The sequence below is a fragment of the Strix aluco genome, chromosome 28, assembly GCF_031877795.1.
Source record: "Strix aluco isolate bStrAlu1 chromosome 28, bStrAlu1.hap1, whole genome shotgun sequence".
Lineage (NCBI taxonomy): Eukaryota > Metazoa > Chordata > Aves > Strigiformes > Strigidae > Strix > Strix aluco.
The window spans coordinates 4843091-4869485 of NC_133958.1; the positions used below are offsets into that span (position 1 = coordinate 4843091).

At 57.4% G+C, this 26395-nt stretch overlaps 3 protein-coding genes across 4 annotated transcripts in view; 1 reads left to right on the forward strand and 2 right to left on the reverse strand.

The window, feature by feature from the left end:
• BIN3 (bridging integrator 3) overlaps positions 1-19044 on the forward strand; it is a 42594-nt gene extending 23550 nt beyond the window's left edge. For both annotated transcript variants that reach the window (XM_074807883.1, XM_074807882.1), the window contains exons 6-9: positions 168-208; positions 9921-10062; positions 12584-12718; positions 18074-19044. In XM_074807883.1, coding sequence (XP_074663984.1) covers positions 168-208; positions 9921-10062; positions 12584-12718; positions 18074-18220 — 465 coding nt within the window. In that variant the 3' untranslated portion in view covers positions 18221-19044. The remainder of the gene's footprint in view (positions 1-167; positions 209-9920; positions 10063-12583; positions 12719-18073) is intronic.
• A 289-nt stretch (positions 19045-19333) lies between these two features.
• LOC141916078 (uncharacterized) lies at positions 19334-24286 on the reverse strand. Its single transcript, XM_074808171.1, has 6 exons — positions 24182-24286; positions 23757-24074; positions 22567-22664; positions 21876-22005; positions 19887-20501; positions 19334-19805 (listed from the first exon to the last, which is right to left on the reverse strand). Exons 1-6 carry the CDS (start codon positions 24284-24286, stop codon positions 19452-19454), a joined length of 1620 nt encoding a protein of 539 aa, XP_074664272.1. The 3' UTR covers positions 19334-19451.
• A 21-nt stretch (positions 24287-24307) lies between these two features.
• On the reverse strand, positions 24308-26007 carry C28H8orf58 (chromosome 28 C8orf58 homolog). Its single transcript, XM_074807884.1, has 6 exons — positions 25962-26007; positions 25068-25549; positions 24852-24986; positions 24704-24767; positions 24501-24595; positions 24308-24391 (listed from the first exon to the last, which is right to left on the reverse strand). Exons 1-6 carry the CDS (start codon positions 26005-26007, stop codon positions 24308-24310), a joined length of 906 nt encoding a protein of 301 aa, XP_074663985.1.
• Between the last annotated feature and the right edge of the window lie 388 nt (positions 26008-26395).

Consider the following 26395-nt stretch of genomic DNA (forward strand, 5'->3'; position numbering starts at 1 on the left):
CCTTCCAAGCCCATGGGAAAAGTTTGCTATTTTTTGGTTAAAGGGCATTGTGGTTGTGCTCAGAAGCCCTCATCATCCTATGGTAGGCACTGTGCAAACATGTATCCTTGTGCAAACAGGCTTTTTCAACAAGCCTGACATATAATCATCCCTTTTGCTTTCAACAGGTGAATCAGATCCAAAAGACAGTCATAGAGCCTTTGAAAAAGTAAGTACCACCATTGTCTCATGAGCCATATCGAGTGTTTGTCATAGCTGTGTACTTTAGGGATGTGTATCACCGAAAGAGATGTTGCCAGGTTAGAAATCAGCCCTTCCTAAAGAGGTAGGAGTTCACATCCCTGTGACAAAATGGCATCCTTGGTGCTTTACAGCCGGGGCACGGAGAGCTGAGATGGTTTAGCTGAGTCCACACTCTTCTTCTGTGGCAAGGGTGAAGACCTCTTGTGTCTTAACCTGCCAGATGTCTTCACCTGTACTTCAAAGAACACCTGAGATGAGTAATTCTGAGCGTATTAAAGCGTTCCACTTCTCTCCCTTCATGTGTTGGTTACTACCAACGCTTTGCCCCAGCCGACTGTGGGCAGCAGGCCTGGCCCATCCAGCCCAGGGTGCTGAGTGCTTGGTTGTTCAAAAAAAAGTTTCTTTCCTTTGGAAGTTTTCTAAATAAAAAAGTAAAAGCTTGCTTTCTTTCATGTTTATAAAGAATACATCCACGCAGGAAGGAAAGAGATGTCGCAGAGCCGTCGTAGCTAGACAGTGAGGGGTGGGAAGTGCGGGCAGAAAACCTCCAGCATCCCCCGTCCCGGGCTGGTACCTGCCCCAGGATGGGATGTCTCAGGCCCTGGAGAAGGTCTTACAAACCTCTTCAGGAAAAGCTTCAGACCATGCGTGGTCTTGGACAGAAATCCTTAGGGGACAGCGAGAGCAGGTTTCCGTATTTTCCCCCATCCCTTGCTCAGCGGCGCCGGACGGTGCGTCAGTACTCAGTCCTGCCTCGGCACCGCGGCAATTTTGTCACCAAGGTCTCATCTGGTGCAATTCCCCTCTGTCTGCACAATTTCCACCAGCGTTAGCAGCCATTACCCGTGTCACAGGCTGTACCCCCTGAACGTTTAAGGAGCGCTTCAGTTGCTGTGCCAAATGTCTGCTGAAATCCTGAGATTTGCTGTTTTGTTACAAGAACGGAGCAAGCGAGCGAAAATAAAATAAAATTACTTTAATATGACAGTAAGTGTTGCAAATTGCTGAATAACAATTTCAGTTTAGGTTTGACACAGGGTGGTTGGGTTTTTTTTTTTTTAAGTTGTTGTTTCTACCCAAATCTGAAAGTAAAATCTCATATACCACTTAGCGCATGAGGTTACAGTGTATTTCTATCCGGGGGATGTTTGGTGACTCAAGTTTTACCATGGTCGTCTATCCACGACCAGAAATTCTTGATTATTTAGAAAAAAGAAGAAGAAAGAAAAAAAATCCTAGGCTTGTGCTGTGGAATTGTGTTGCTTATTGTCTAGATTGTCCTCATGAAAGATACATTAACTTTTTCTTCCAGCATTCTGTTAAAATTGGAAGAAGGGCTCGTGTCTCTGAAATCTTCATGTTAGCTTTTTTTTTTTCCCCCAACTTGTGTTAAGTCGCTGAAATGAAAGATAATACCTTTCCCTGCAAACCTTGCCTTGTGTTTTAAACCCTGGGCAGTGGATGGGGCCGTTAATTAAAGACTCTAAAGCCATTTCCACGTCACCGGCATCTTGCTCCGCGCTTGCGCAGCGCTCGGCTGCTGGTCTAGGTGCTGCCGTAGCACAGCGGGTACAGAAGGGGAAAAGCCCCTTTGCTCTTGCTTTGGGTTTGAGGCAGCTGTGCAAGATCACGTTCTAGGATTCCTGCCGCAGGGAAATATTGGGGAAATTAGAGTTTTGCAGGGGCAGCGCTTTCGCTGGGAGGTTTCATCTCAAGGTGTAACGCTCAACTCGCCGCTTATCAGTCCGGTCCTTGGTTAAACGTAAGGGTGTTTACTCCAGTGTCCTGGCTGCTTTCCAGTCTTGGCAATTCTCTCGAACTTCCTAAATTTCCATTAGGCTTGAATATGGTATTTTTTCCCTTCCTGCCCTTTGGCACCTGCAAACGGTTGCTGCGTGCTCTTAAACAGCTTATGTTTCATGCTCGGAGAGGCTGCATCTCCACGCCGAGCAAAAAATGTTCCTTTCGTTCCTTCTTCCGACTCTCCGCAAGCGTGCATGGCCGAGTCGTGCAGCCAGGAACATTTCTAAGGAGCCCAAGGGTCCATTTTGAGGCTAATGAGATGCAGGAGAGAAATGCAGAGCTTGCACCTCCCCTTGTCCTGCTGGCAGATAAACCCCAGCAACGTTTCTAGGATAAAAGTTTCAGATTAATGAAAGCTGCCTTGAGGAGCTCTTCTTATTTCCAGTTAGGTATTGCTTCCCCTCGCAGAGACAGTCCTCCCTAGCCTCTCCCAAACTCGCTTTGACCTAGAAAAAGGCTTTTGCTACAACAGCTGCACTTTATTACATCTTCACTGGTGGTCTTTTATTCTTTATTAGCCAAAGAAACAGATAAGTGGAGTCCAGGCAATTATCATTAGTGGTAATATATTGTAATCAGAGGCACATGTGCAGTAAAATCTCCGTCCAGTTGTCCAGGGATAGTAGGTTTCGGACAAATACTGGAGAATTTGTTAAACCATGTAGAAGAAAGCAGTAGTAGATTTAGAGCGGGGTGGAGGCTCGTATTGTTTAAATCCTTCTGCTTCTGGGGACGCAGGGTTATTCAGAATTTTGCTTTTTGAGCCCCAAGAAGCCCTTGGCTGGGAATCACTCATTTAACTTCGGGGAAGGAGCAAAGCTCTGGTGAGAATGTTGCATATTTCAGCGTGTGGGTTGGGCAAAGAGCTGGGGTGGCTGGGAAAGGTCAGGAGGGATCTGCTCGCCTCTTTGGGAGATGCCTGCATAAATTCACACCAGACCAGCAGATTTGGGGCAAGGAGGGAGAAAAAACAGCTGGTTTTTACTTCACTCTTCCACTTCTTCCCTCTGGTTTGGGTGAGCAGCGAGGTGGATTGGCTGCATCGAGTGATAGACTGTGACCTGTCATCTTAGTGTTACATATTGTGTGTCAGTAGTTAAGGAAGGAAGCAGCTTAAATAAGCCAGGTGGTTCGGAGATTCACGGGCTTTAATGCCTTTCACGTTCGGAGCTGATTTTCGGTGCGACAGAGTCTCGATTTAACAAACTCTAGCTGTCTGAAGCTCCCCGAGTGTCGGGATGTCGCGGTCACCCTGGCGCAGCACCGTCCCCTTGGCTCAGAGCGTGGCCCCGCTCGAGGGGCTGCTGGCCGGGGTGACACAACGGGCACTGTCGCCTGGGTGCCATTGGCCGGGGCTGGGTGTCAGCGCAGCGGGAGGTCCCAGAGGTGCAATCCAGGAGCCCTTCACAGCAGATCGATAGATCGATGTATAAATTCTGCTAGAGCTTTATGTCAACAATATCTGTCAGCAGCAGCAACAAGTGCTTGGCATCCACGGAGCAGGGGGGCCTCCTCCTTCTTCTCCTTCTTCTCCTTCTCCTTCTTCTCCTTCTCCTTCTTCTCCTTCTCCTTCTCCTTCTCCTTCTCCTTCTCCTTCTCCTTCTCCTTCTCCTTCTCCTTCTCCTTCTCCTTCTCCTTCTCCTTCTCCTTCTCCTTCTCCTTCTCCTTCTCCTTCTCCTTCTCCTTCTCCTTCTTCTCCTTCTCCTTCTTCTCCTTCTCCTTCTCCTTCTCCTTCTCCTTCTCCTTCTCCTTCTCCTTCTCCTTCTCCTTCTCCTTCTCCTTCTCCTTCTCCTTCTCCTTCTCCTTCTCCTTCTCCTTCTCCTTCTCCTCCTTTCTTTTTCTTCTTCTTCTTTCTGTTCTTTGTCTTCTTCTTCTCCTTCTTCTTCTCCTCCTTCTTCTTCTTCTTCTTCTTCTTCTTCTTCTTCTTCTTCTTCTCTTTCTTTCCTTTCTTCTTCTCCTCCTTCTTCTTCTCCTCCTTCTTCTCCTTCTTTTCTTTCTTCTCCTTCTTCTTCTCCTCCATCTTCCCATAACCCTGCCATTACCATGAACCCTCAAGCTGCATTTCCTTCCCAGCAGCCGAAGCAGATAACGGGCCGTGAGCAGCCCCAGGGGTGCCGGGGACCGGAAGCAGGAAAAGCCGCTTTCATGTCCTTAACGAGCCCCTAATGAGGATTTCGTGCACAAAGCTAGCCACATGGCTGCCTGGCCCCCTCCCGCCCCGCGGGGCTCTCAGCCTAATCCCCAGCTCGTTGCTTTTTTGTACCGTCATCTTCATTTCTGTTCCTTTTCGCTCCAGTCGGAAGGGCTGGTTTTAATTTCCCCCTTCCTGGTGGGTGGACGGGCCCACGACGGACGTGTGGGCACGGGCTGAGGAATGGCAGGCATCCCCGAGCATAGCCCAGATGCTTCGGCCTCGCGCTGAGCCATCCTTGTGCCTCTCCAAACTTCCTCCTCATCTCATCCACCGTCGCTTTCTCCTGCATCTGATGCTCCCCTGCTCTGTTACTCCCTTTTCCCCTGCCTGGTGCCAGCCGTGGATCCTGTCCGCTCCCTTTTGCTTTCATTAACCAACCCGTTGTCCCTCAAGTGATGCCAAAGGGAGAGCGCGTGTGCGTGCCAGCGTAGTCCAGCTCACAGGGCTGCCAACAGGAGTGCTTGAGACACTTGCAAACGGGGAGAAATAAAGGTTTTACCATTATTTTTCCCTACGCCAAAGCCCTCGCACATCTTTCGCATTGCTGACACTAAAAATGGGGGCTGGAGGAAGCCGCAGGACGGGCACCGGGGATGCATCAGGGCTGGAGAGGAAGAGGAGAGGACGGGCTGCAGGTGGGGAGGCAGCAGGACGGTCCCACTCCTCGAGCATCCCCGCAACGAGCCGCTCGCCCGCAGCTTCCCACCAGAGAGTTTTCAATTTTCAAGCACCAGACTTGTCAGCCGGGCTGACTAACGAACGAATCCGGCAGCGACGGGAATCCTGGTGGCACTTTTATCTTCCGTGGCACTGTCTCTCCAGCCCCGTCCTTTAATTATGGGAAGCTGATGGGTGGCTGGCGTGGAGACGAGGTGGCAACATGATTTATAATTCAGAGAATCGGGTGATTTATTTATTTTTTTTTCAGGGCTAAACTGTCATCCTAAGAGGAGTTCACAGGTACATTCCCCGTCTCCCCCCGCAGCAGCAGGGAGACAGTAATTTGTGTTTTCTTTGAGTTATCCCTGTGTATCTCCCCTCACCTGCTCCTCTTAAGCTGCCTGTATTGTAATCCCCTCTCAGCAGCCTTGCCTAAAAAGTGACAGGGAACAACGGCGGCTTATTCCCCAAGCTGCTTTTGTGGCGGGGGCTCTAATGCCCTGCGCTGCTGTTTTACCTTCACTCCTGCTCTGTGCTTTTAGCACCGAACCCGCCAAATTTTCTTTTAAGTCGGCTTCAATTTTCTTGACTTTGTATTTAAAAAGGAAGTGTCGAGTAACAGAGGGCGGTCCTGGGGATTTGGGAGTGGGTTACAGCTGTCAGACCCTCTCATCCCCTACAAAAGCAGGGTCTGGGTGGAGCGTACCGAGGAGGATGGTGCTGGGCTTATCAAGAAATACCCACATCTGCTATCGGGCTTTTCATCTGGGCTTCTCAGAGCGCTTTGCAGCAGGAGGAACCGCTGCCCTTGCTCCGTGTGCAGGTGGAATGGATGGGTGAAACAACCAGGGTTTGCTTCTGAGGCTTCCCCGGTCCTGCGAAAAAATTCTGGGTTTAGTTGTTCGTTTCCAGAGTGGCTAGTACTGTTGGGATGTTGCTCACCACCTCATGGCACTAAGGACAGTCCTTGGCCCTTGCCAGGAGGGTTTGTGGTGCTTAGCCAAAGGCTCCTCAAAAGATCTGAGATCTGCGCAGGGCTTGGGAACCCAGAGACGTGTCCGTGGATGGCAGCAGCTCTGGAGGCTCTGGCCTTTCTGACAGGCTTTCCACCAGCAGCGTTTGTAAATAACATGCATGAGATATTTGCGAAGACGCTGGGGTGACATGTGAAATGCAGCAATTTATTAAGTCATCGGAATAACTTGGCAGTGGAGGGAGCCCGTATCTCCCTATCACCCTTCACGGGTGTTTACCACCCCTGGCACTTGGCTTGAGATCGTATTTCTGTACACACAGGGGGAAAAACCCGGGCAGGACTTCAGCGTGGGCAAGAAACCCGCTTCTGTCTGAATTGCAGGGGAATTTCAGAGCTGCTGGGTTAATAGGGAATTCATACGGAGTGTTTCCTTCAGGAGCCCGAGGCAGCTTCACCTCAATCCAGATCAGTCCAAGGAAGGAGCATCCTTCCCTGCTTGAGCTGAAGCTAATCCTGCGTGAAAATTAAACAAGGTGACTCACGGGGAGAGCTCGGTCGGCACGGGGAGAGCTCAATCAGCACCCCGGTGGTCTCTGGAGGAGCCATGGCTGGCCTGATCCTTCCTGCTGGTGCCAGCGGTGAAGGGCCACCGCACCGACACCACCTCGGCTGCTACGTGGGGTTTGCAAGCGACTTAGAAATCCCCACGCCGCTTCGCTGCTCGCCTGCGGCCGCTCAGGAAGAACTCAAGTGGATTTCAACTTTCCTGCTCACAGCCCTGAAAACCCCTCAAGCATCTCGGGGGGGGGGGGGGGGTTAGTTCGAGCCCCCTGTGTGCATCCCATAACTTAACGCTGATGTTTCCAGCACCCAGGCCGCAGCGGGGGGCACCCAGAGCCAGGGCTGTGGGAAGGTGGGTTGGAGCCAGGGAGCTGGCATGGGGCGTTTTATTAATGGCAGCTTATGGAGCTGAGCTGCCCCTCCCTCCCTCTGAAATGCAGCGTATAATCTGTGCATTAAAAGTCCTTGTGAGACAGTAGTTGCTGTGCCTACACAGTGACAGCTTCTTCAGATCCAGCGCTGTAGATATTTTTTAGAGCGCTGCTGGAGTACAGTGTCCTTCCATTACGGGCTGCAAAATCGCACCGAGTTGATACTAGGAACAAAAAGGGGGAGAAAAAAAAAAAGTATAAATCAAGCCTTTTTCCTTTTAAAAAACCAGATTGAACTTCAAAGTAAATGGAAACTGTGTCGCTGATCGTCTTCTGCGTTCTCACTTGCTGCGTTTCTGAGCTAAAGGGTTCGCTCTTCCCCTGCGGTAGCGAGTTTGTAAGATGTAAATGGCTGCGTGCTAATTCTCTGGTGTCTCGTGGCTCTTTTAATGTACGAGCACCGTGGAAGTGCCAAGCGTTGAGAGAGCGTGCAAGAGAAAGGGCTCAAAAGCTGAAAAATGCCATTTAAAAGCTGGCGTTGGGTACTGACACGAGGCTTAGCAGTTTTGTGGCATCCTCTTGGTAAGCGTTGTCCAAGAGCTGGTGGGTGCACGGGCAGTGACGGCCGCATCTAGGCCACGCTGGTGGCTTGGCAGCCTCAGAGGGGATGGCCACAGCTCAAACCTTTGGTGCCCAGCCTCCTGCAGACCAGGGAAGGGAGGATTTCCCAGCCCCAAGTTGTCTCCTCCGCTGTTTCCCGGGCCTGGAGGCACATGGTGGAGGAGCAGCGTGTTGCGGAGGAGCAGCTCAGCTCATCCCCGTAGTCCTTCGTGAGCTGCACCTTGCTCCTGCCCTGCTTTCGGGTGTGATAGAGGGAAGAGGTTGTGTGCCGTTACCAAACCCGCCCCATCAGGGATATAACACAAAAATAAAGCTGAGAGCCGCCGGCCTGACGGGATCCTGCCTTTCCATTGCCAGCTCATTAATAATTGGGAGAAATTTCTGCAGAAGCTGCAACCGCAAGCTGCTGACATTAAGTGTGCGCTGTTGGCAAGGAACCTCCGTGCTTTTATACCGAGGAGACCTCCCAACCTGGGTGCCCCCTTCCCTTCCTCCGTGCAGCCCTTACTCCCTATTTCCCTCTCCCGGTGTATTTTTGGACCTTATGTAGAGGGAGGAGGTATTTTAGCAGCAGCCCATCGCCCAGGAGATGGTGAGCCCATGCTTGGAGCTCGGCGCAGCCAGGCCGTGTAAGCCACCACGGCATTTAAATATAATAGGGAGCCGTGTGTGAAGATCACCATAAAAAGCAATGTCAGGGCAGCAGCATCTGATCCGCGCGCGGGCAGCTGGGCGGCAGGGTGACGCTGGGCGAGCTCCCTGATGACTTTTGCAGGTTGCTCCTCGTGCCGTGGCCCCGGTCTCGGTCAGAGGGAGAATATCATCGAGGGGAGGGGGAACGTTAGAGCCTTGCACGGACCAGCCCTGGTTGTCCTGGGTCAGCAGGGATTGCACGAACACATCCCTGGGTCCCCGCGGCGGGGAGGGATGCTTGAACACAAAGGCTTGAACACAAAGATCTCCCCTTCCCCCTCGCTTTTGGCATTTGCCCTTTGCGGACTGGTAAGGCTCAGGGACAAAAGCTTTGCCTCTGCACCCGCCGGTCTGGCACATTAGCACCCTCCGGGGCGAGCACGGCGGCGGAAAATGAGATTTTAATAGGGGATGGAGTGGCTGTGCCGGGCTGCGAGCGCCCGTCGTTTTGTTTGAACCCGAATGCCTCTGTATTAGCCCTGCATCCGATTACATCTAAAGCAAATTACAGTCGTAAAGTGAGATTTGTGTTTTTCTTTTTTGCTAATGTGCCCCCCAGTCTGGATTATAGTTTGTTGGGTTTTTTTTTTTCAATTTAAAGAGATCAGAAAGCTGTTTACTCGCCTTTCTGAAGTGAAAATCATCCCCAGGCTGTTTAAACACATTTTTCATGACCGGTTCCTGGCCTTGGCCCCCCAAAATGACCCTGTAATTTGCAGAGATTAAATTAATATATCCAGAGGTAGGGTGACCCGTTTCATACAGACCCACAGCCCAGCACCAGCACAGTCCCCACTGGTATAATTTGATTTACTGAAATTTGGGAGACGAGAGCAGCGCTCCAGTTTCTGGCTTTCCCTCTTCTGTCGCATTCAAAAATACTCTCTCTTGTCTTCACCGTCAGATGTTCATGTTTCCTCAATTTGTAACACATTTTAATAATATGAATCTTCCTGTAGCCTGGCTAATTGTTGGCTGCTGTTAATCCTTCTGTGTGGGGTACAGAGCTCCTCTTCAGCTGGGCAAGCCTTGCCGTACGGCAGGCTGGGCTTCGCAACCCCAGAAATTGCCTGAAAAAGCAAAGGTTGCTGCAGTTAATATTTATTTTGTTCTTCATATTTATTTTTCCCAGACTTTCGATTCAATTCCTCTGCCTGTTCATTCCCTTTCCAAACACGGTATTGGGGAAATACCACATTAGCTGGCTATCTATGGGGGGGAAAGTTGTTTATTTTTCTCCCTTTGGTTTGCTCGGTGGAGTTAACAGCTTTGTTTTCTGCAGCAGCTTCCGTCCCCTGTCCCAGACAAGGCAGCTCTCCATGTTCTTGAATACAGCAGCTGGAAGAGAGGGGGAAAACTGTTAAAAATAAAAAACTAATGGTAAAAGCATAAGGGCTGGCAGGAGCAGTCAGAAGCAGGTTGGGACCTTCAAAGTACTTTTACCAGGCTTTGCAAAATTGGCTCGGTTTTTATTATTATTATTTAAAAACACACTCTCAGACACATGAATTGACCTTCACAAAAAAAAAAAAAATAGGCATGTGCTTCTAGCTCTCCTCTCAAACACCCTACCCTGGCAAGGCTTTGCAAACCTTTATATGTAATTTAATTCTTTCTTCCAGTCTCCTGGAAGATTGCAATGAAAGCTTTTGTGTTTGCAACAGGCTTTGTTTAAACCCCTGGCTATTTCTGGCCTGAATCCTGAATTATTTGGGGGCTTTTGCCTGGAAGATCGCCTTGGATGCTGCATCCCACCAAGATATCCCACCCAAAAACCCCCTTCCCATCCTTTCACCAGGTTCAGCAGCGTGTTCCCCAGCCTGAACATGGCAGTGAAGAGACGGGAGCAAACGCTGCAGGACTACAAGCGCCTGCAGTCCAAGGTGGAGAAATACGAGGAGAAGGAGAGGACCGGCCCCGTCCTCGCCAAGCTGCACCAGGTACCGAGATGCTCACGGCCCCAAATCCCCAGCAGGGTCAGTAGGAAAAAGCCCCAGGGCTTGGGAAAAGCTGGGAAGAGCTCTTCTCTTGGCGTTTGACATCCACGCCGAGCCCCTGTGAAATAGGACGTTGTGGAGGGATGTCTTTTATGGATGTAAAATTCCCACGTAGGAAACTTGATAACAGAAATGTGCATTAGAGAGCGCAGCGCAGGGGAAGAGCCAGTTTTCCAAAATAAAATTAAATAGAAGCCACAGGAGCTGGGGATGCTTGGAGGAGCAGCCAGCGCTGGAGTCGACACACGGGGGGTTTCCCCTTGCCCTCCGCGTCTGAGCAGGCAGCTGGATGGGAAAAGGGGAAGATCAGAGCGTTTTGAGGCTTTATGTTTGCCACCTGTTACAAAAATTCGTCTTGGAAAATTGCAGTAATTGGTTAACAGGAAGCTTTGCCAGATTCTTTTCTCTCTCCCAAATTTTAGTGAAATCGTGATTATTTTTTTATTTTTTAATTAAATCTTCACCAGCATTTCTCCCCAAATCTGTCGCTCCTGCAGAACGTTGCGTGATGCTCGAAGGAACAGTTGAGTTTCTCAGTGTCAAAGAACGTGTATTTTCTGATGATTTTCCCCACAAAAATTAAGTTTTGTGTTAAAGAATAGCCCTATCAGCCTTAACAAAAGAGACCTCTGATTTAATAGTAAGCAGCTTACTTCGCTTAGCCTCGGTGACTAAAGCTGCAGCTGGAAAAATGTGAATGCTTTTGTCCGGGTGATTAAGCAGGTTTTAGTTATTTAATATTTTTTCCCTTAATGAACTTCTGTGTGATCTAATTCCCCCCAAAAAAGATCTTAACTAACCACTGCGTGAGCTTAAGCGCCTGCAGGAGCCTTAAGCCATCCTGAAGCTGGGACATCGGAGAGGTCCACAAATTTGATGGGAAATAGCATAATCTCATCCAGGTATTTTTATTGAGCTGCAAATTTGCATCCTCCCTTCGGAGCTGTTCGCTCAAAGTCTTCTGCCCCGCGTGAACTCCACCCCGGGAGTTGAAACACTCCTTGTTTCATGGCAGACGATGAATTTGCTCATTTGCCTCTCAGACCTACTTAAGCCTGATATGATTTAAGGCTTTGTCCATGCCATCCCTCCGGGGTGCTGTCCCAGGGAGCGGGACCGGCGCCGCGGCTGGGCTCGGCTCGCCGGCTTTCTCCCGCGTCCCCCTCCCATCGGAATGGCACCGGGATTAAGTGGCAGACTCGAACCGGTCTAATATTTCACAGCCCACCCCCTCCTGCCCTTTTCCACACCATCTCAGAGACATTTCCCTTTCTCCCCACGCTTCTGTTTAAAGAAGCCAGTTGGACGCGCTGAGCTGAAGGTCACGGGCGAAAATGACGGTGGGGGCAGGATCCTCTGGCGATGCTCTTGGGAATTGCAGGGTGAGGGGAGGATGGGGATGTTCTGCAGCCTGGCTGAGCTTTGGGGCTGGTTTTTGTCTTCGTTCTTCTGAAGGGGAGAAGACCGGCTGGCTCGTGATCTCTGCAGCAGCCTCTCCAGGTGTCCCATGGCTTTCCTCATGGTCCAGGGCCAGAGCTTGGGTCCCACCAGGCTCCTTTACCTGGTCATTTGTCCCACCAGGCCCCATTGGATGGTCTTATGGGTCCCACCAGGTTCCTTTAGCTGGTCATTTGTCCCACCAGGCTCCACTGGATGGTTGTATGGGTCCCACCAGGCTCCTTTACCTGGTCATTTGTCCCACCAGGCCCCATTGGATGGTCTTATGGGTCCCACCAGGTTCCTTTAGCTGGTCATTTGTCCCACCAGGCTCCACTGGATGGTTGTATGGGTCCCACCAGGCTCCTTTACCTGGTCATTTGTCCCACCAGGCCCCATTGGATGGTCTTATGGGTCCCACCAGGTTCCTTTAGCTGGTCATTTGTCCCACCAGGCTCCACTGGATGGTTGTATGGGTCCCACCAGGCTCCTTTACCTGGTCATTTGTCCCACCAGGCCCCATTGGATGGTCTTATGGGTCCCACCAGGTTCCTTTAGCTGGTCATTTGTCCCACCAGGCTCCACTGGATGGTTGTATGGGTCCCACCAGGCTCCTTTACCTGGTCATTTGTCCCACCAGGCCCCATTGGATGGTCTTATGGGTCCCACCAGGTTCCTTTAGCTGGTCATTTGTCCCACCAGGCTCCACTGGATGGTTGTATGGGTCCCACCAGGCTCCTTTACCTGGTCATTTGTCCCACCAGGCTCCATTGGATGGTCTTATGGGTCCCACCAGGCTCCTTTAGCTGGTCAGTTGGTCCCACCAGGCTGCATTGGATGGTCATATGGATCACACCAGTCTCCTTTAGCTGGTCAGTCGGTCCCACCAGGCTCCGTTAGCCAGTTGCTGGTTGCCCCTGGGTCAAAGCAGAGCAGTCTGCTGGCCTGGGGTGTCCTCTGTGCAGGCCTGCCCAGCGGAAGGACATTTTCCCAGACGTCTCACTCCCCATCCTCTCTCCTTTCCCAGGCCCGTGAAGAGCTGAGGCCGGTGAAGGAGGACTTTGAAGCCAAAAACAAGCAGCTCCTGGAGGAAATGCCCAAGTTTTATAGCAGCCGCATCGATTACTTCAAACCCAGCTTCGAGTCGCTGGTGCGGGCACAGGTGAGACGCTGTCCCCTTCCTGCCAGGCACTGCCACGTGTCCCTTTGGTGGGTGTCCTCACTGCAGGGCGCCTGGGGGGACAAACTGCTCTTAGAGCAAGGAACCTTCTGGAGCTGGGTGTAACGCAGGGGTAGCACACAGCAATCCTCTGCCCTCCAGCAATTTAATTACCGAGTGGTGTGAGGCCACAGGGAGCTGCGGTGGCAGGTCACCATTGGACCTTGTCCTGGCAGAGGAGCAGGTTGGCATCTGCCGGTACCTGCGGTGATGTGGTGCTGGCTGCCCGCTGGAAAAAACACCCAGAGGTGAGTTTTCTCTGGTTTATATGGATCTGCCTCGTGTCAGGGACGCTCCTGGGACACGTGTGATGTCCTGTCCCACGACGTAAGGCAGTTCAAGCCCTGGTTATACATCAGCCGCTGGTGTTCGACGGCTTTATCCACCTGGGTACGTCGTCTCTTTGCGTTTGTAGTCCTGAGCTCAGGGCTGGATCTTGTTTGAGGTGATGAGACGCTCAGGGCTCATCCTAAGGGTCTCTTCTGGCTCTTGGTAACCAGAACCGGGGCGTGCTGGCAGAGATAGAGGCGGCTGCTGTGTAATCTCCACACCAAGGATTTGCAGGAAGGGGTGGCCTAAATAAACCGCAGCCTGCTTTAATTTCCATCCTCCAGCTTCCTTCTGCGACTTGCTGCCACTCCTCCTCCATCTTCCTTCTCCTCTCGCCCTTTTCTTTAGGCTGGAGAGGAACATTATCGGGATCTAATCTAGCTTTGAACTTCTGGCATCTCGGGCGTCCGTCGTGCCCCGGATCACGGGGTGGTCCAACGCCAGGAGGTGGGCGAAACCACGCGCTGCTCCTGGCGTGGGCGCTTTCCTACGGTATTTTTTTTGGAAGGGAGCTGCTGCGGTGACACAGGTGCGGCGGGGTGGTGCAAAGAGCACGTGTTTCGTCTCACCTCCGACTTGGGGGGGGGGGGCCCTCTCCGCAGAGCTGCCAGCAAGTTGTCTGCAGGCTGATTCACCTACCAGATGGTGCCGATGCACCCTGCCGCCGCCTGGGTGGGTGCTGGGGATGCTGTTCTTGCTGTTCCCTTAGCAATCGGGCACGCGGGGCTCCCTGTTCCAGCCATCGCAGCCGAAATAACCAGACTCCCTGGAGCCACCGCAAAGTCTCGCCGGCCCTTCCCCCTGCAAACCCTCTCCGGCCGCTCGCTGTGGGTGGGTCGTTTGGACGAGACCTTGAAACCCGAATGCCGCCTGCTGTGTCTGGGTGTTTGTGATCCAACGGCAGTTTCCTTAGAGAGAGTGGCTTTGCCCCTCTGTCCTTGGCCTCCGTGGCCCTCGCTTGGCTCCTGCTGGCTCCCGGTTGCCAGCTGGCTCCTGCCTCGGCTCGCCGGGAGCTTGGGGCGAGCGGGTGGCAGCTCGGGGGGGACCGATGTGCTCGGGGCACCGGGAGATGCGAGCGGGGAGTGGCAGGGCGCTGCTGCCGGGGCTGTTTGCAAGACTCGCCGTTCGTACCCTCTTCTTCCTTGGCAATCCTCTATTATTCCTTGGCAATCCTCTATTTTTCCTTGGGAATCCTCTATTATTCCTTGGGCATCCTCTATTTTTCCTTGGCAATCCTCTATTATTCCTTGGCAATCCTCTATTTTTCCTTGGCAATCCTCTATTTTTCCTTGGGCATCCTCTATTTTGGTTCTTGGCCGTCTGCCCTGCCTCTCTTCAGGTGAGGATCTTTGTTGGGAAAGGCGAGCAAAATCCCGATTTTAATACCCGAGAGGCAGCGTCCTAACAAAGCTGATGCATCTCCCTTAGGCCGGACTAAAGCTGGTCCCAGATGGATGCTAAAGGAGGTCACATCCCACCCTCCCTGACGACCTCGATGGGAGCTGCATCCCTCTTCCCCAACACTGGCTGCATCCTTCCCTCCTCGGGGAGGGATTCACCAGCACGACGCATCTCCGCTGCCGGGAGGAGCGCTCGGCACTCCCCTAATGACTCGTTTGTGCCGAGGCTGGGCTCAGGCTGTGTGTGTCCCCCCCCGCCCCCACGCAGCGTTTCCCCCATCGCAGGTGGCTGAAATAAAAAAGAAAAGGGAAGTGACTTGCCCAAGGTGACTTAATGAGTCAGGGGCGAGCCAGGAATAGCACCCGGGAGCCCTGACTCACCGCAGCGGCTGCTCACCTGCAGGGGTGAGGGCAGCCGGGGGGCTGCCGTGGTGATTCCAGGAGCATCCCCAGCCCCATCCCAACATCCCAGGTGTGAGCCGGCGGCGGGAGGCACGTGAACACCAAGGGCCAGCCCTGGTCATCCCACCACCGTTGCTTCCCGGGTTCTCTCTCTCTCCCTCCATGCCTCATTGAGCTTATTTAGCGTCGTTTAGGGGTCATGTTACTTGGAATTTCTATTTTCAGCCTCTTCGCCGGGTACCTCCAGGAGCGATGGGTGGCCCGTGGGGCTCGAGCGCGCATCCCTCAAGGAAAGGGGCGGGCGGGGACATGGAGGCTGGGGGGCTGTGACTCTGGGGGTGCTTGTCCCCAGGTCAAACCCGCCACTCGAAGGCAGCCCCGGCTGTAAAACTGTGTAGTTCTCCCTTTTTTAAAATTTTTTTTTTTTTGGCCCTGGAGAAAGCGGGAGGGGTTAAAGCGAGACAAGTGTGTGACAAGTGGCACCGGCCAGCGTGATGATGAGCTACGAACGCTGGGAACGAGCCGTGCCATGGCAAAGGGAAGGACCCCGCTTCAAGCCAGCTCCAAAGCAGCAGCTTCGTGGCTTTGACCCAACGAGACCCTCCAAGACCTTCTCGGCGGGCGGCTGCGTTCCCATGGCACAGCTTGGCCGCCGGCCCCGGTGCCGGGTGTCTCCTGACAGCGTGACATGCCCCGAGCTCGCAGGGGCTGTAACATTCAACACCAAATACTTCTGTCCACCCACGTGCCTGGGCCAAGCCAACGGAGGCAAATATTTCCCTGGCTGAGGACTTTGAAGTGGCCACATGAAGATGAAAGGGGGAGATTTGGAGCCCCGTCGCTGGTGCGAGCGCGTGAACAACACTTCCTTCCCGCCTTGCGCTTTATTTTTCAGCTAGAAAACATGATACTGCTCTGGTTTTTTTAATGAAATGGGGAAAAAGATTGGGCTTACGAGGCAGGACTGGCCGTGGGTTGGGGTGAGCATCTGTAGTCCGGCCCTGGCAGCGACCCCGGGCTTTTGTTTTGTGTAGGGCTGACATAAACACAAACTGCCGCTGCCCGGCTGTGGCATTGTAAACACGATCTATAGAAAATCAGGAGAACACGGTGTCCCGAAACAGAATTAGTTCAAGACAGGTGGACTCGGGGCCGTTGGCTCGGTCTCAAAGGCGAGTTGGAGATGGGATTTGATGGGATGGGGACGGAGCATATGGTATCCATAGCTGGAAAAGTACTGAGCTGCCGGCAGCAGGTACAGCGACGGCGGGACGAGCTGCCTGCGGTGCCACGGGGGGGGCATCGGGCCGGGGTGCAGCCCCCTCCCCGTAGAAGCAAGGAGGGTTTTCACCCGTATTTCAATGGGAGAAAAGAGTCTGTGGGAGCGCGTTGATCAAGCCCAGGAGGCTCAGCTGGCAGCACCCTGGGTGACTGCTTACTGGTTAGGCACTGGGTCCTACTGGGGGAGAAGAGCATCCCCAAGGAGAGCCACTGGGCCGTGGGGACCCGCTGTGTCCCCCAGGAAGGGCTCGATGGCTGTGGCACGTGGGCGGCGGTGGGGGCAGCCACCAAAATATTTGCTCTGTGTCGCCGGTTCAATATGGAGGAGACGCCGCTGCGGATGCTGGTGTGCCCGGGGCTCAAGGTGGTGGGGTGTGGGGGGGGGGGGACACACACACGCAGCTCCCCCGGCTGCACGCAGCTGCCTCCGGCCTTGTCGTCCCGGGGAGATTCGTTTCAACATGCCGGTGCCTTTTCTGTGCCGGAATTGGCAGCGCCACTTGGCCATATGTGACTGAACCGAGCCCATCTGACGCCAGGCTGGGGACGAGGGACACAGGGGGCTGCACCAGCGCCGGGGGTCCGCGCTCACCCGCGGCGTTGCCGAGGGATTATGGTGCCGGCGGGTGTTTTTTGACACGTTTGGCTCAGGGCAGCGTCTTCTTGCTTGGGTGGGGAGAGGGGTGTGGGGTGGCCTGGCTGTGGGGGCTGTGGTTTGGTGAGGTGGGGGTAGGGGTCTTGCCTGCACGGCCCTGCCGCGGCGCGGGGTTCATTAGTCACTGTGTAAATGAGCATTGATGCTGAATCACCCGGCGCCCGCTGCGTGGGGAGACCCAGGCCCAGAGCAGCCCCCGCTGCACCCCGGTATGGACCTGAGGAGGGTGGGGACAGGGGGGAGGCTGCAGGCAGCTGGCAAAGGCGTGTGGGTCCCCAGCATCTCCCCTCGGCCCTGCCCAAAATAAGCATCATTTTGAGCAAGATTAGGGGAGCCGGTCTCCATGGAGACTGTGCGTGTCTCCGCACCGGCGCTGCTGGAGATGCTGGGTGCCCACGGAGCCTCGCCTGTGCCCCTCTGTGAAATGGGGGCAACGCTGGCATCGTCTGACGCGGGGGGCAGCGCTTCCCCGCCCCTCCCCACCAGAACTAGGGGGATGCCCAGCTCAGGCACCCCCATCGCCCTCCTCCCGTGAGGCACAGCAGCACCTGAGCCGGGGTGGGGGGCCTGATTCTGACCCCCCTGCCCGCTGCGCCGGGTGCTGCCGCAGGCAGGAGTTGCTGCCAGCACCCGCCGGGCACCGCGGCTCTCCTTCGGCGAAGGCCCGCGCCCGAGCAGGCAGCCCGGTGCCATCTGCCTGCACTGACCCACTGGCTCCCACGCCGGGAAGCGCTGCTCGCTGCCGGAGTTAATTGGCGATGCTAATTAGCACATTATTAAAACACCCCTCCCCCTGCTTCACGCAGGGTAGTGGCGCTGCCAGGCACCGCTCACCGCGCTCGCCGTAACCCCTGCCCAGGGGAGCAGAGACCCCTCGGAGAGTTGGGCAACGTGGGCCAGTGGCTCGTCCCGGTGCCGGTGCCACCGGCGAGAGGCAGGGGCTGGCGGCTGCTCGGTGGGGCTGGGGGCCGGCGGCAGCCCCGTGCACGCAGCTCCCCAGATGGGAAGCGAGCAGAGAAGGGCAGCGTGTTATTAAAATGTGTTGAGTTGTAATAATCTAAGGGGGTGGTATTAACACATGGGAGGAAGCTATTTTAGAAACAGAAATGCTGAGGCGAGGGGCTGGCTGGGGCAGTGCCGCACCTCTTGGCTCTGACGGTGGGGTGGGGAAGGAGACCCCCCCTCCTCTCAGCCCCTCCTCACCCCCATTTCTCCCCCCTTTTACAACAGGTTGTCTACTACACGGAGATGCACAAGATCTTCGGCGACCTGACGGCGCAAATCGACCGGCCCGGCTTAAGCGACGAGCAGCGGGAGCGGGAGAACGACGCCAAGCTGAGCGAGCTGCGGGCTTTGTCCATCGTGGCCGACGACTGAGCACCGTGGCGGGATGGTGGTGATGGGGATCCCCCCCCCAAGCCTTCAGGCTGCTCCCCATCTCCTCCCTCCCAGGGATGGACGTGGGGGCTTTAACCGCTGGCTGCTCTCTTTGCCCCATGGCTCTGCCCTGCTGCCAGGACAAGGTATTGCCTAGGGCAGGGGTGGGGGGCACAGCAGGGCCCCCCCTGTTCTATCCAACCATTTTCTGGATTGGCTCTGCCCCCCCAGCAGCCAGGCTTTGCCCTAAACAGGGGTTTGTAGGGAATTGGCCACTCTGCAGCTGAAAATGGGGAGGGGCTGGGTGCTGCCAGCCCTTCGCTCCATGCCCAGCACACCTCGACCCTCCCCGCACCCCCTTCCAGGTCCAGATCGGGCCCAGACTCCTTGATTTTCTAGCAGGAGGAAGGGGCCACTCCGGCAGCTGCTCATTTTGTGCCTTAGAAGCTCAGTAGCCCCCCCAGGGGGAGGGTAAAAGCCTTCAAATTCCATTTTTTGAAGCATCAGAGAGCGGTGAAAGGGCTGTGCTTCCCCCGGCGAGCATCAAGTGATGCCAAGCTCTGAATCCGCCCCATTTTAAGCAGGAACAATGCAAAGTGCCTCTGCCCCACAGCTGGGGGGGGTGCAGGGGGTGTACATCTGCACAGCCATGGGTGCGTGGGTGCCCCCCCGAGGGCTATAGGGGAAGCCCAGAGGAAGGCAGGGGGGGATGCAAAAGGGAAATGCAACCCCAGGGAAAACCGAGGGGGTGTGGGGGAGCTCTCTAGCTCGAATTGGGGTACAGGGGCTCCGCTGCTCTTCTCCAATAAAGTTTTTGGCAGAGCAGGGCCGGGTCTGTGTCGCCGGGGGAGGGACACGGTGCCAAGGCCGGGCTGCTGCCGCCCTCTGCTGCCATCTGCCAGCCACTACCACGCCGGGGGGACCCACGGGGTCCGAGCCCCCCAGCCCCAGGAGAAGGCTGTTGGGTTGGAGGTGTAATTTTAAGAAAGGTATTAAAGGGCTGGAGGGGGGTGGGAAGGAGAAAAGAGGGGTTGAAGAGACACAGAAAGGAAACGGCCTCAACAAAGCACAAAAAAAATTTTACAGTTGAATATAGTGAATTGGAGCCTGAGCTGGTGCCTTTCAGCATATGGGGGGGCTGCAGGAGCTCTCACTGCTGCCCTCCATGTCCTGGGATGGGGCTGGCAGGGCCTGGAGCTGGCACCAGCCCCCCTGTTTGCGTCCCTCCCTCCTAAATAAGCCAGTCTGGCCCCAAATTGTGGGTCCAGCTCAGAACACTGAGATAGCCCGTGCCCTGTCTCCAATACACACAAGATTTCGTATTTAAGGTGTTCCCATTAAATACAAACCAGGGGTCAGAGCAAACCCCGACAGCTGCCCTGGCTCTGCACACCCAGGGTGGGAGCCACCTCCAGCCCAGCTCAAGCCCAGCTCCAGCTCCGCAGGGAGAGGGCCAGGACAGAAAGGGCTCACGGGGACCTTGCTGCCATCCACGACCCCCCTGTGTGACATCCAGGCAGGCAGGGACTTTGCTCTCTCCTGGTAGCGATCTGGTGGACGCTGGTTCCTCAAAGCAGTCATTAGTCTAGAAGAGAGGAGAGGGGGTGAGCGGGGGGGGCTCGCAAAGACAACACCCCACGTCCCAGCACATCTCGCCCTCACTTACCCAGCTTGACCTCCAGCGTGGGGGTTTTGCTCTCCAGGGAGCCCTGGCTGCTCTCCTTTCTCCAGCAGCTTCCCCAGGTCGAGCCCCGTGACGTGGGAGACGTGGGCCAGGCCAGGAGGCACCAGAGGGAGGTTTCCCAGAGCAAGAACAACTCATCCCCCAGCGCAGGATCCGTCCCTCTGCCTCTTCCCTTCGGTAGCCACAGAAATCCCAAATCGAAGGACAGCGCTTGGGTCCGGAGCCGTGGGCTGAAACCCAGACGTGTGGTAGGGTGGGAGAGGCCAAGCTCCCCAAAAGACCGGAGCGGCGCGCAGCCTGTCCCCACGACAAGAGGGATTGCACCAGGGACACGGGGTTCCCCCCGGCTACGTACCTACGTCTGCTCAGCCTCCTCCTCCATTTCGGCAGCGCTTTCTTAGCTCCAAGTTCCTTGATCTCCAGCGGCTTTTTCTTCTCCAGCAAGTCCAGCAGCGCCGTGTAGCGCTTGTCACCAAAATCCTGCTGCAGCATCTCCTGGAGGATCACCAGCGGGGAGGGAGGGGGGCACCGGGGATGTGCCTGCCCGTGCTGTGCCGAGCTTCCCTCAGAGGAGAGCTGCTCCCACCGCCTCCTGCGCTGCAGCAGGGTGAAGAGAGAGATGGTGGAGCAGGCAGCCTGCCCGTCCTGCCTGGCCGGGTGGGGATGGGCCAGTTCCCCAGCGGGTTCAGGCTCCAGCAGTAGCTCGGTGGTCCCGTGGCAACCACGTGCTGCTCGGGGGGCCTCCATCTCCTGCTAAAAACCACCCTGGTTAGGTGGGAGCAGGAAGGGGAAGGTGCTGGGAGCTGTCACCCAGAGCATGACCTTGATTTCTCCCGAAAACAGGAGGCACCTACAGGAATGAAACCGCCTTTTGGGACACGTGAGTTGACACGACACCCGGCATCGCCGCGCTCGGCCCCGCACGGCTTCTCCTCCAGCAACGGAGGCAGCGAGGGTCCCTTCTTAGCCTTGGGCTGGCACGAGGCTTCCCACTCCTCCGGGGAGTCCTGCCCAGGCACCCAGCAGGGGAAAAAAAAAAAAAAATATCACCCCACCTCCCACCGGTCCCTGAATTCAGCAAACTGGCCCCTGCAGCACGGCAGGGAACGGGGGGGTGGTGTGCCCCAGGAAGCCCAGCACAAAGCGGGGAGCTGGACCCCCATAAAACCTTCACAGGAGTGACGGGGACAGGACCAGAGCCCTGACAGGTCACAGAAAGGCTGGTGACTGTCCCCAGCGAGGCCGTTTGCAGGGACACGGAGCGAGGCCTCAGCCCAAGAGCATCCCCTGCCCAGCCCCGCTCCTGGACAAGTCGCCGCTGGGCCTGAGCCAAACCTCCTCCCCCAGCACCCACCAGGGAGAACTTCATCCCCCCTCAGCTGTTCCTTCCCAACCGCATCACATGCCGGGCCAGGTTTAAGCAAAATAAAATCAGTTGCCACGGTTACCCGGAGCAGGGATGCTATATATAACAACTGCCAGGCGAGGAGCCCAGCCCATGCGCCCCAGCGAGGGCCACGCTTTTCCACGGGCGATGCGTGGGGAGCTGAGCCCCGGCAGACCCCACGCTGGCTCCTGGGTGGGCAGAGGCCCGTGGCAACCCCACGGGGTGGGCTGCAGTGCCCCGGCTGGGCAGCAGCCACGTGCTGCCTGTTGGCTGGCCGCTCCGTGGCTTGGAGTTGCCACGCTCCGTGGCTTGGAGTTGCCACGCTCCTCGCTGCCTGCTGTGGCTGGATTAAACCCCCCTCCTGGGCTCTCCAGAATCCACCTTATCCCGTGTTCATCTGCACGGCTGGGTCACCCTGCGCGGGGCTGCCAGCCCTCCCCTGCCACCGACCCCCCAGCAACCTGCCTCTCCTCCCTCCAGTGCATCCCGCTCCTGCTCTGTGCTCTCAGCTCCTCCTGCCGTCCCTGTGCTCAAGAGATTTCACCCCCCGAAAAAAAAAACAAAAAAAACCAACAAACACACACCAAACCCAAGCGTTCCTGGTCGTGCAAACTCCGCTCTTGGCCGGGAACTTGCTTCAGAACAAGGAGCCCTTTGCCAGGGCCGGGTCTGCCCAGCGGCAGCTCCACACCGGGCTGGAGAGGACGACTCCGTCTGAAATAGTAAAAGTGGATAATTACCGATTTCTCGCACCACCCACCAGATCCCAGTTAATAGGGAGAGCTCGCAGAAAGGGAAAAATTAACTCTACGATGCGCTGCAAGCTCAGCCACGATTCCTGTCAGCGCTCGGACCCCCACAAGGCAGCGGGGAGGGATGTCCCCGCTCAGAGACGCGTGAGCCAGTGGCACCACTTCGGGCTGGGGTCCAGCCCCGCCTGGGCCACGCGGGAGCAGCGTCAGGGTGGGGCCATCCCATGACGGGCACCGTTCCCCGCCGATGAGAACAGCTTCAGCCTCTTTCCTCCCCGCAGGGACTGGGCAGAGACGGGCGGTGAGCCCGGCCGTGTCGCGGCATCCCGGCTGTCCCCCTTCCTCCCCCAAATCCCCCGTCCCCCTTGGGGACAAGACCCCAGGGGACACAGCCAGGTTGTGCAGACGCCATCCCACAGCCAGCCCAGTAAACACAGGTGACGGCGTAACACCAAACCTAAGGGCTTCCCCCCAAAACCGGGTGAATTAACTTGCCAAGTCCCGCACACGCCGGGGTTCACACCTCGATTTTCTTTGTTGGGTGCTCAGGAGCTTTCCCTGGCTCCCGGTGATCCGGCAGCACCGGGGCCATCGCCGACCTCCCTCCTCTTCACCTTGGCCCTGAAAGCAGAACCAGCATCATCCGGAGCGGCCCCAGCATCCTCCTCGGGGTCAGGATGCAGCTGGGGTACCACCGGCCGGGGGGAGCCGGGCGCTGCCGTAGCATCTCCCCGGCATTGCAGAAGGGCCTGGAGGCAGAGAACCACCCCGAGGGGGCCCCCCAAGACTTAGAGAAACCAGAGATCCTCTCTGACCACAAATATCCCCCCAAAAAAATAACGATGTGGCCAGAGCACCCCGTAGGGAAGGGCCCCACGTCTTAAGGTCTGGCCCTGGTGAGTGTTTCACGCTCCAGAAGGCGCCGGTGGTGCAGGGCAGGAGGGGAGGGGGCTGCCCTGTGCCCACCCCACAGCAGGGACACGTCCCGTCTCAGGTAAGCGGAGGGGGGTGACAGGAAGAGGTTTGCTGCTGGGGAAGGGGGAAACAAGGATCGTCAGACACCCAAGGAGTCTGCTCCAGAAAGCTTCAGCACCTTCAGCATCGCCTCGCCGCACCAACCCACCCCAGGGACCCCCTAATCCCCCCCCCGCCCCCCCTTGCAGTGCCCAGAGTCCCCCACGTTTCCAGGGAAGGAGCAGCGGGATGCAGGAGGCTCCGGGCGAGCTCGGAGGATGCTCTGGGGCAGGAGCAGGGCCGGGGATCTCGGGGTACGTTGCTGGGAAGGGGGGGGGAAAAAAAAAAAAAAACAACAAAAACAAGAAATCACAGTAGGAAATTGCTGGGAAGGAGGGGGGATGGAGGGATAACGGGGTACCTGGTTGGAGAGCACCTGGCCGCAGCTTTCATCAGCATCTTCCCGCCTGCGGTACCCAGCCCTTCGCCACGCAGCCCCGACGACACGGTGAGGGGCTCCGTCAGCACCGAAACACTGCGGCGGAGCATCGACCCCCCTAGCCCCCCCCCTCAACTCCTCGTGTATTTTGTCCCCTCCCCTCCAAAAAAAAAAAACCCACCACCCAACACTCCCGCGGGTTGCTGAGCACCCTGAGGAAGGCTGCCGTGTCCCCCAGCTGCGATGCGACCGAGAGCATCCCTCCCCCCCAACCCCATCCCCAGCAGGGATCCCCCCCCCGGCACCCCCTCCCCACCCACCTGCGGCAGCAGCTCAGCGGGGAGCAGGGGGCTCAGCAGGGACCTCTTTAGGGGGGGGGGGGAACACAACACACACACAAGCTTTAGCCCCCCCCACGACGTAGCAGGAGCCCCCCCGCCGTCCTGCCCCGGGGCTGACCTGGGAGGGGGTCGGGGAGGGGGGTGAGGGGGGTAAAAAATCAGCTGCTTAACGGTGCCGCGGGACCGGGCGGACAAAAGGGGCGGAAAAGCCGTCGGAAGTGATGCGGCTGTGACGCGTCCTCGTGTGACGTCACGCCGGGTCGGGGAGAGTGACGTCACCGCGCAACGGCCCATCACCTTGGAAAGAGCCAACGCTTTGGCAGTGAAAAGGCTTTATTTTGGAGAAAAAAGAAAAAAAGAGGGGTGAAGGGGGGTGTGGGGGGGGTGTCGGGCTGGGGACCGGCCCCGGGTGAGCGTGAGGTCAGGCGGTGGGGTGTGATGCGAGAGGCGCAGCGCAGTTCATCCATCGGTTCCTCCATCCAGGAGCGGCGGTGGCAGGACGGGGACATCCCCCCCCTCCAGGTCCGGCCCTACCTGCAGCGGCCCCCCCGCAGTGAGCGGCGGGTCAGGCGGGTCAGCAGCACCTTCACCCGCCCCCAGTGCGAGCGCCCGTCCTGCCGGGGAGACGCGGCTGTCAGCGAGGTGGAGGGGGGGGGGGGAACCCGGTGGGACCCCCCTCCCCACCTCACAGACACCCCCACACCCCCGTCCCCCAGTTTCTACCTTGTCCGGTGTCGGGGCACTCTCAGAGGGGTCCAGCAGGCTGGGGGAGCTGGCTGAGTACCCCCACGTCCTCCGGCAGGGCTCGGGGTCAGGCGCTGCGTGCGGGGGGGGACACACACAAATCCAGTGTGGGTGTGTTGGGGGGTCCGGCCAGGCACAGCCCCACTGTCCCCATTTTTCCCCCCCCCCGACCCCAAACTCACCTGGGGCCTGGCTGTCTGAGCGGGAGCGCGGCCGGAACCTCCACACGGCCGGATCCTGGGTGGGCTGTGGGCGAGGGGAGGCAGCGTGTGAGCTGGGACCCCCCCAGAACCCCCACCACCACCCACCCCCCTGCACCCCGACCCTCACCATGGCGTCAGGGCGGCTGTGCCGGGCATCTGCCGCCTCTTGCCGCAGCAGCCTGTTGTCCTGCTGCAGCCGGGCCAAACGCTCCAACATCTGGCAAACGTGCTCCAGGTACCGCAGCCCCTGTCCCGGCACGGCCTGTGGGCAAGCACGGGGGGCTCGAGGGCTACCAGGCAGCCAAGCCCCAGCCACAACCACCCTCCCCTCCCCGGCACTCACCGCCTCGTCGGGACCCTCAGCGCCGGGCTCCTCCATGTCCCGGGGGTCCCCCGCGGGGTCGGCCGTGGCGGGGACGTTGCGGCGGCCGAGCTGTCGCGGGCAGCGTGTGGGCAGCCGCTGCCTCCTGCTCCGCTGCGCTGCCTGCACCAGCTTCTTGCGGGGGGGCCGGGGGGGGTCGGTGCCCGGTTCCTCTCCGGGGGGGCTCTTCTCCGCTGGGAGACCGTCGAGGGAGAAGCTGCTTTCGGAGCCCAGGGGGGTGGAGGGTGAGTGCTCGTTGCTGGCCATCTCCACCCCGGAGTCTTCCGACTCTGATTTGAGGAGCCTCCCGCTTGCTGGGGGGCTGCCGGGGGAGAGGGGTGACGGTGGGGGGGGTCCCCAGGTGCTCATCCCCCCCGGGGGCTGCCGCGGGCTCTCCTGCAGCGGGCGGTAGACGCTGGCGGAGGTGCGCACCACGCAGCTCTCTGCCATCTCCCAGGGACCATCTGCGGGGCGAGGGAGGATGGGTTGGGGGGGGCGGGGGTGTCCCCAGGCAGAGGCAGGATGGGGTGTTCACCCCCCACCCCCCCAGAACCATCCCACAGCAGCTCCAGCCGTGCCTGAGGCCGCAGGATGGCTCCAGGCACCGCCGGCTCCTCGTGTTTGGCCCCGCGGCGTGGGGGGCATCACCCCACAGCTCAGGGTGGGACCGCAGCGGGGTGGGGTGGGGGGTGTGGGGGGGCGGGGGGGGTGTCTCAGCCCTCCTTGCACCACCACCCACCTCCCTTCCCAACCAGGCCACGGCAGAGCCCTCGGGGAGGTGGGGAGCGAAGCTTTGGCACCCTCCCAGCGCTCGATTCGGGGTGCAGAGCTGCCCACCCCCTCGGAGGCTCACAAACACCCCCCCCCCCAACTCACAGCAGCTGAACCTCCTCTTCCAGCCGGCGCGGGAGCCACCCCACATCGCCGAGAGCCGGAGCCGACTGCCGGGCGCGCGTCCCGGCGCTCCCTTTTATAGCCACCCCAGCCGGCGACGGGCCCTGTATCCAGAGGCACCTCATTACCCGACTGGTTCCCAACTGGTTCCTCTCAGGGTTTGGGATCGGCGATACTGGCTGGGCCGGTGGTTAAGGGCTCCCGTCCCACCCCGGCTGGGAAGGCGAGAGCGTGATCCGACGAATCCCGCCGCTTTCGGGGAGTCCCGCTCAGGGCCCCAACTGGGGCCAAATTCTGGAGAGGGGGCAGGGGGTGTCCCCAGTGCTCCCCAAATTCCTCCCCCCGTGCAGCCACATCGCTTCAGCCGGGGGCTGGAGCCACTCACCTCGGGGGCTGGCGAGGCTGGTGGCCCCACG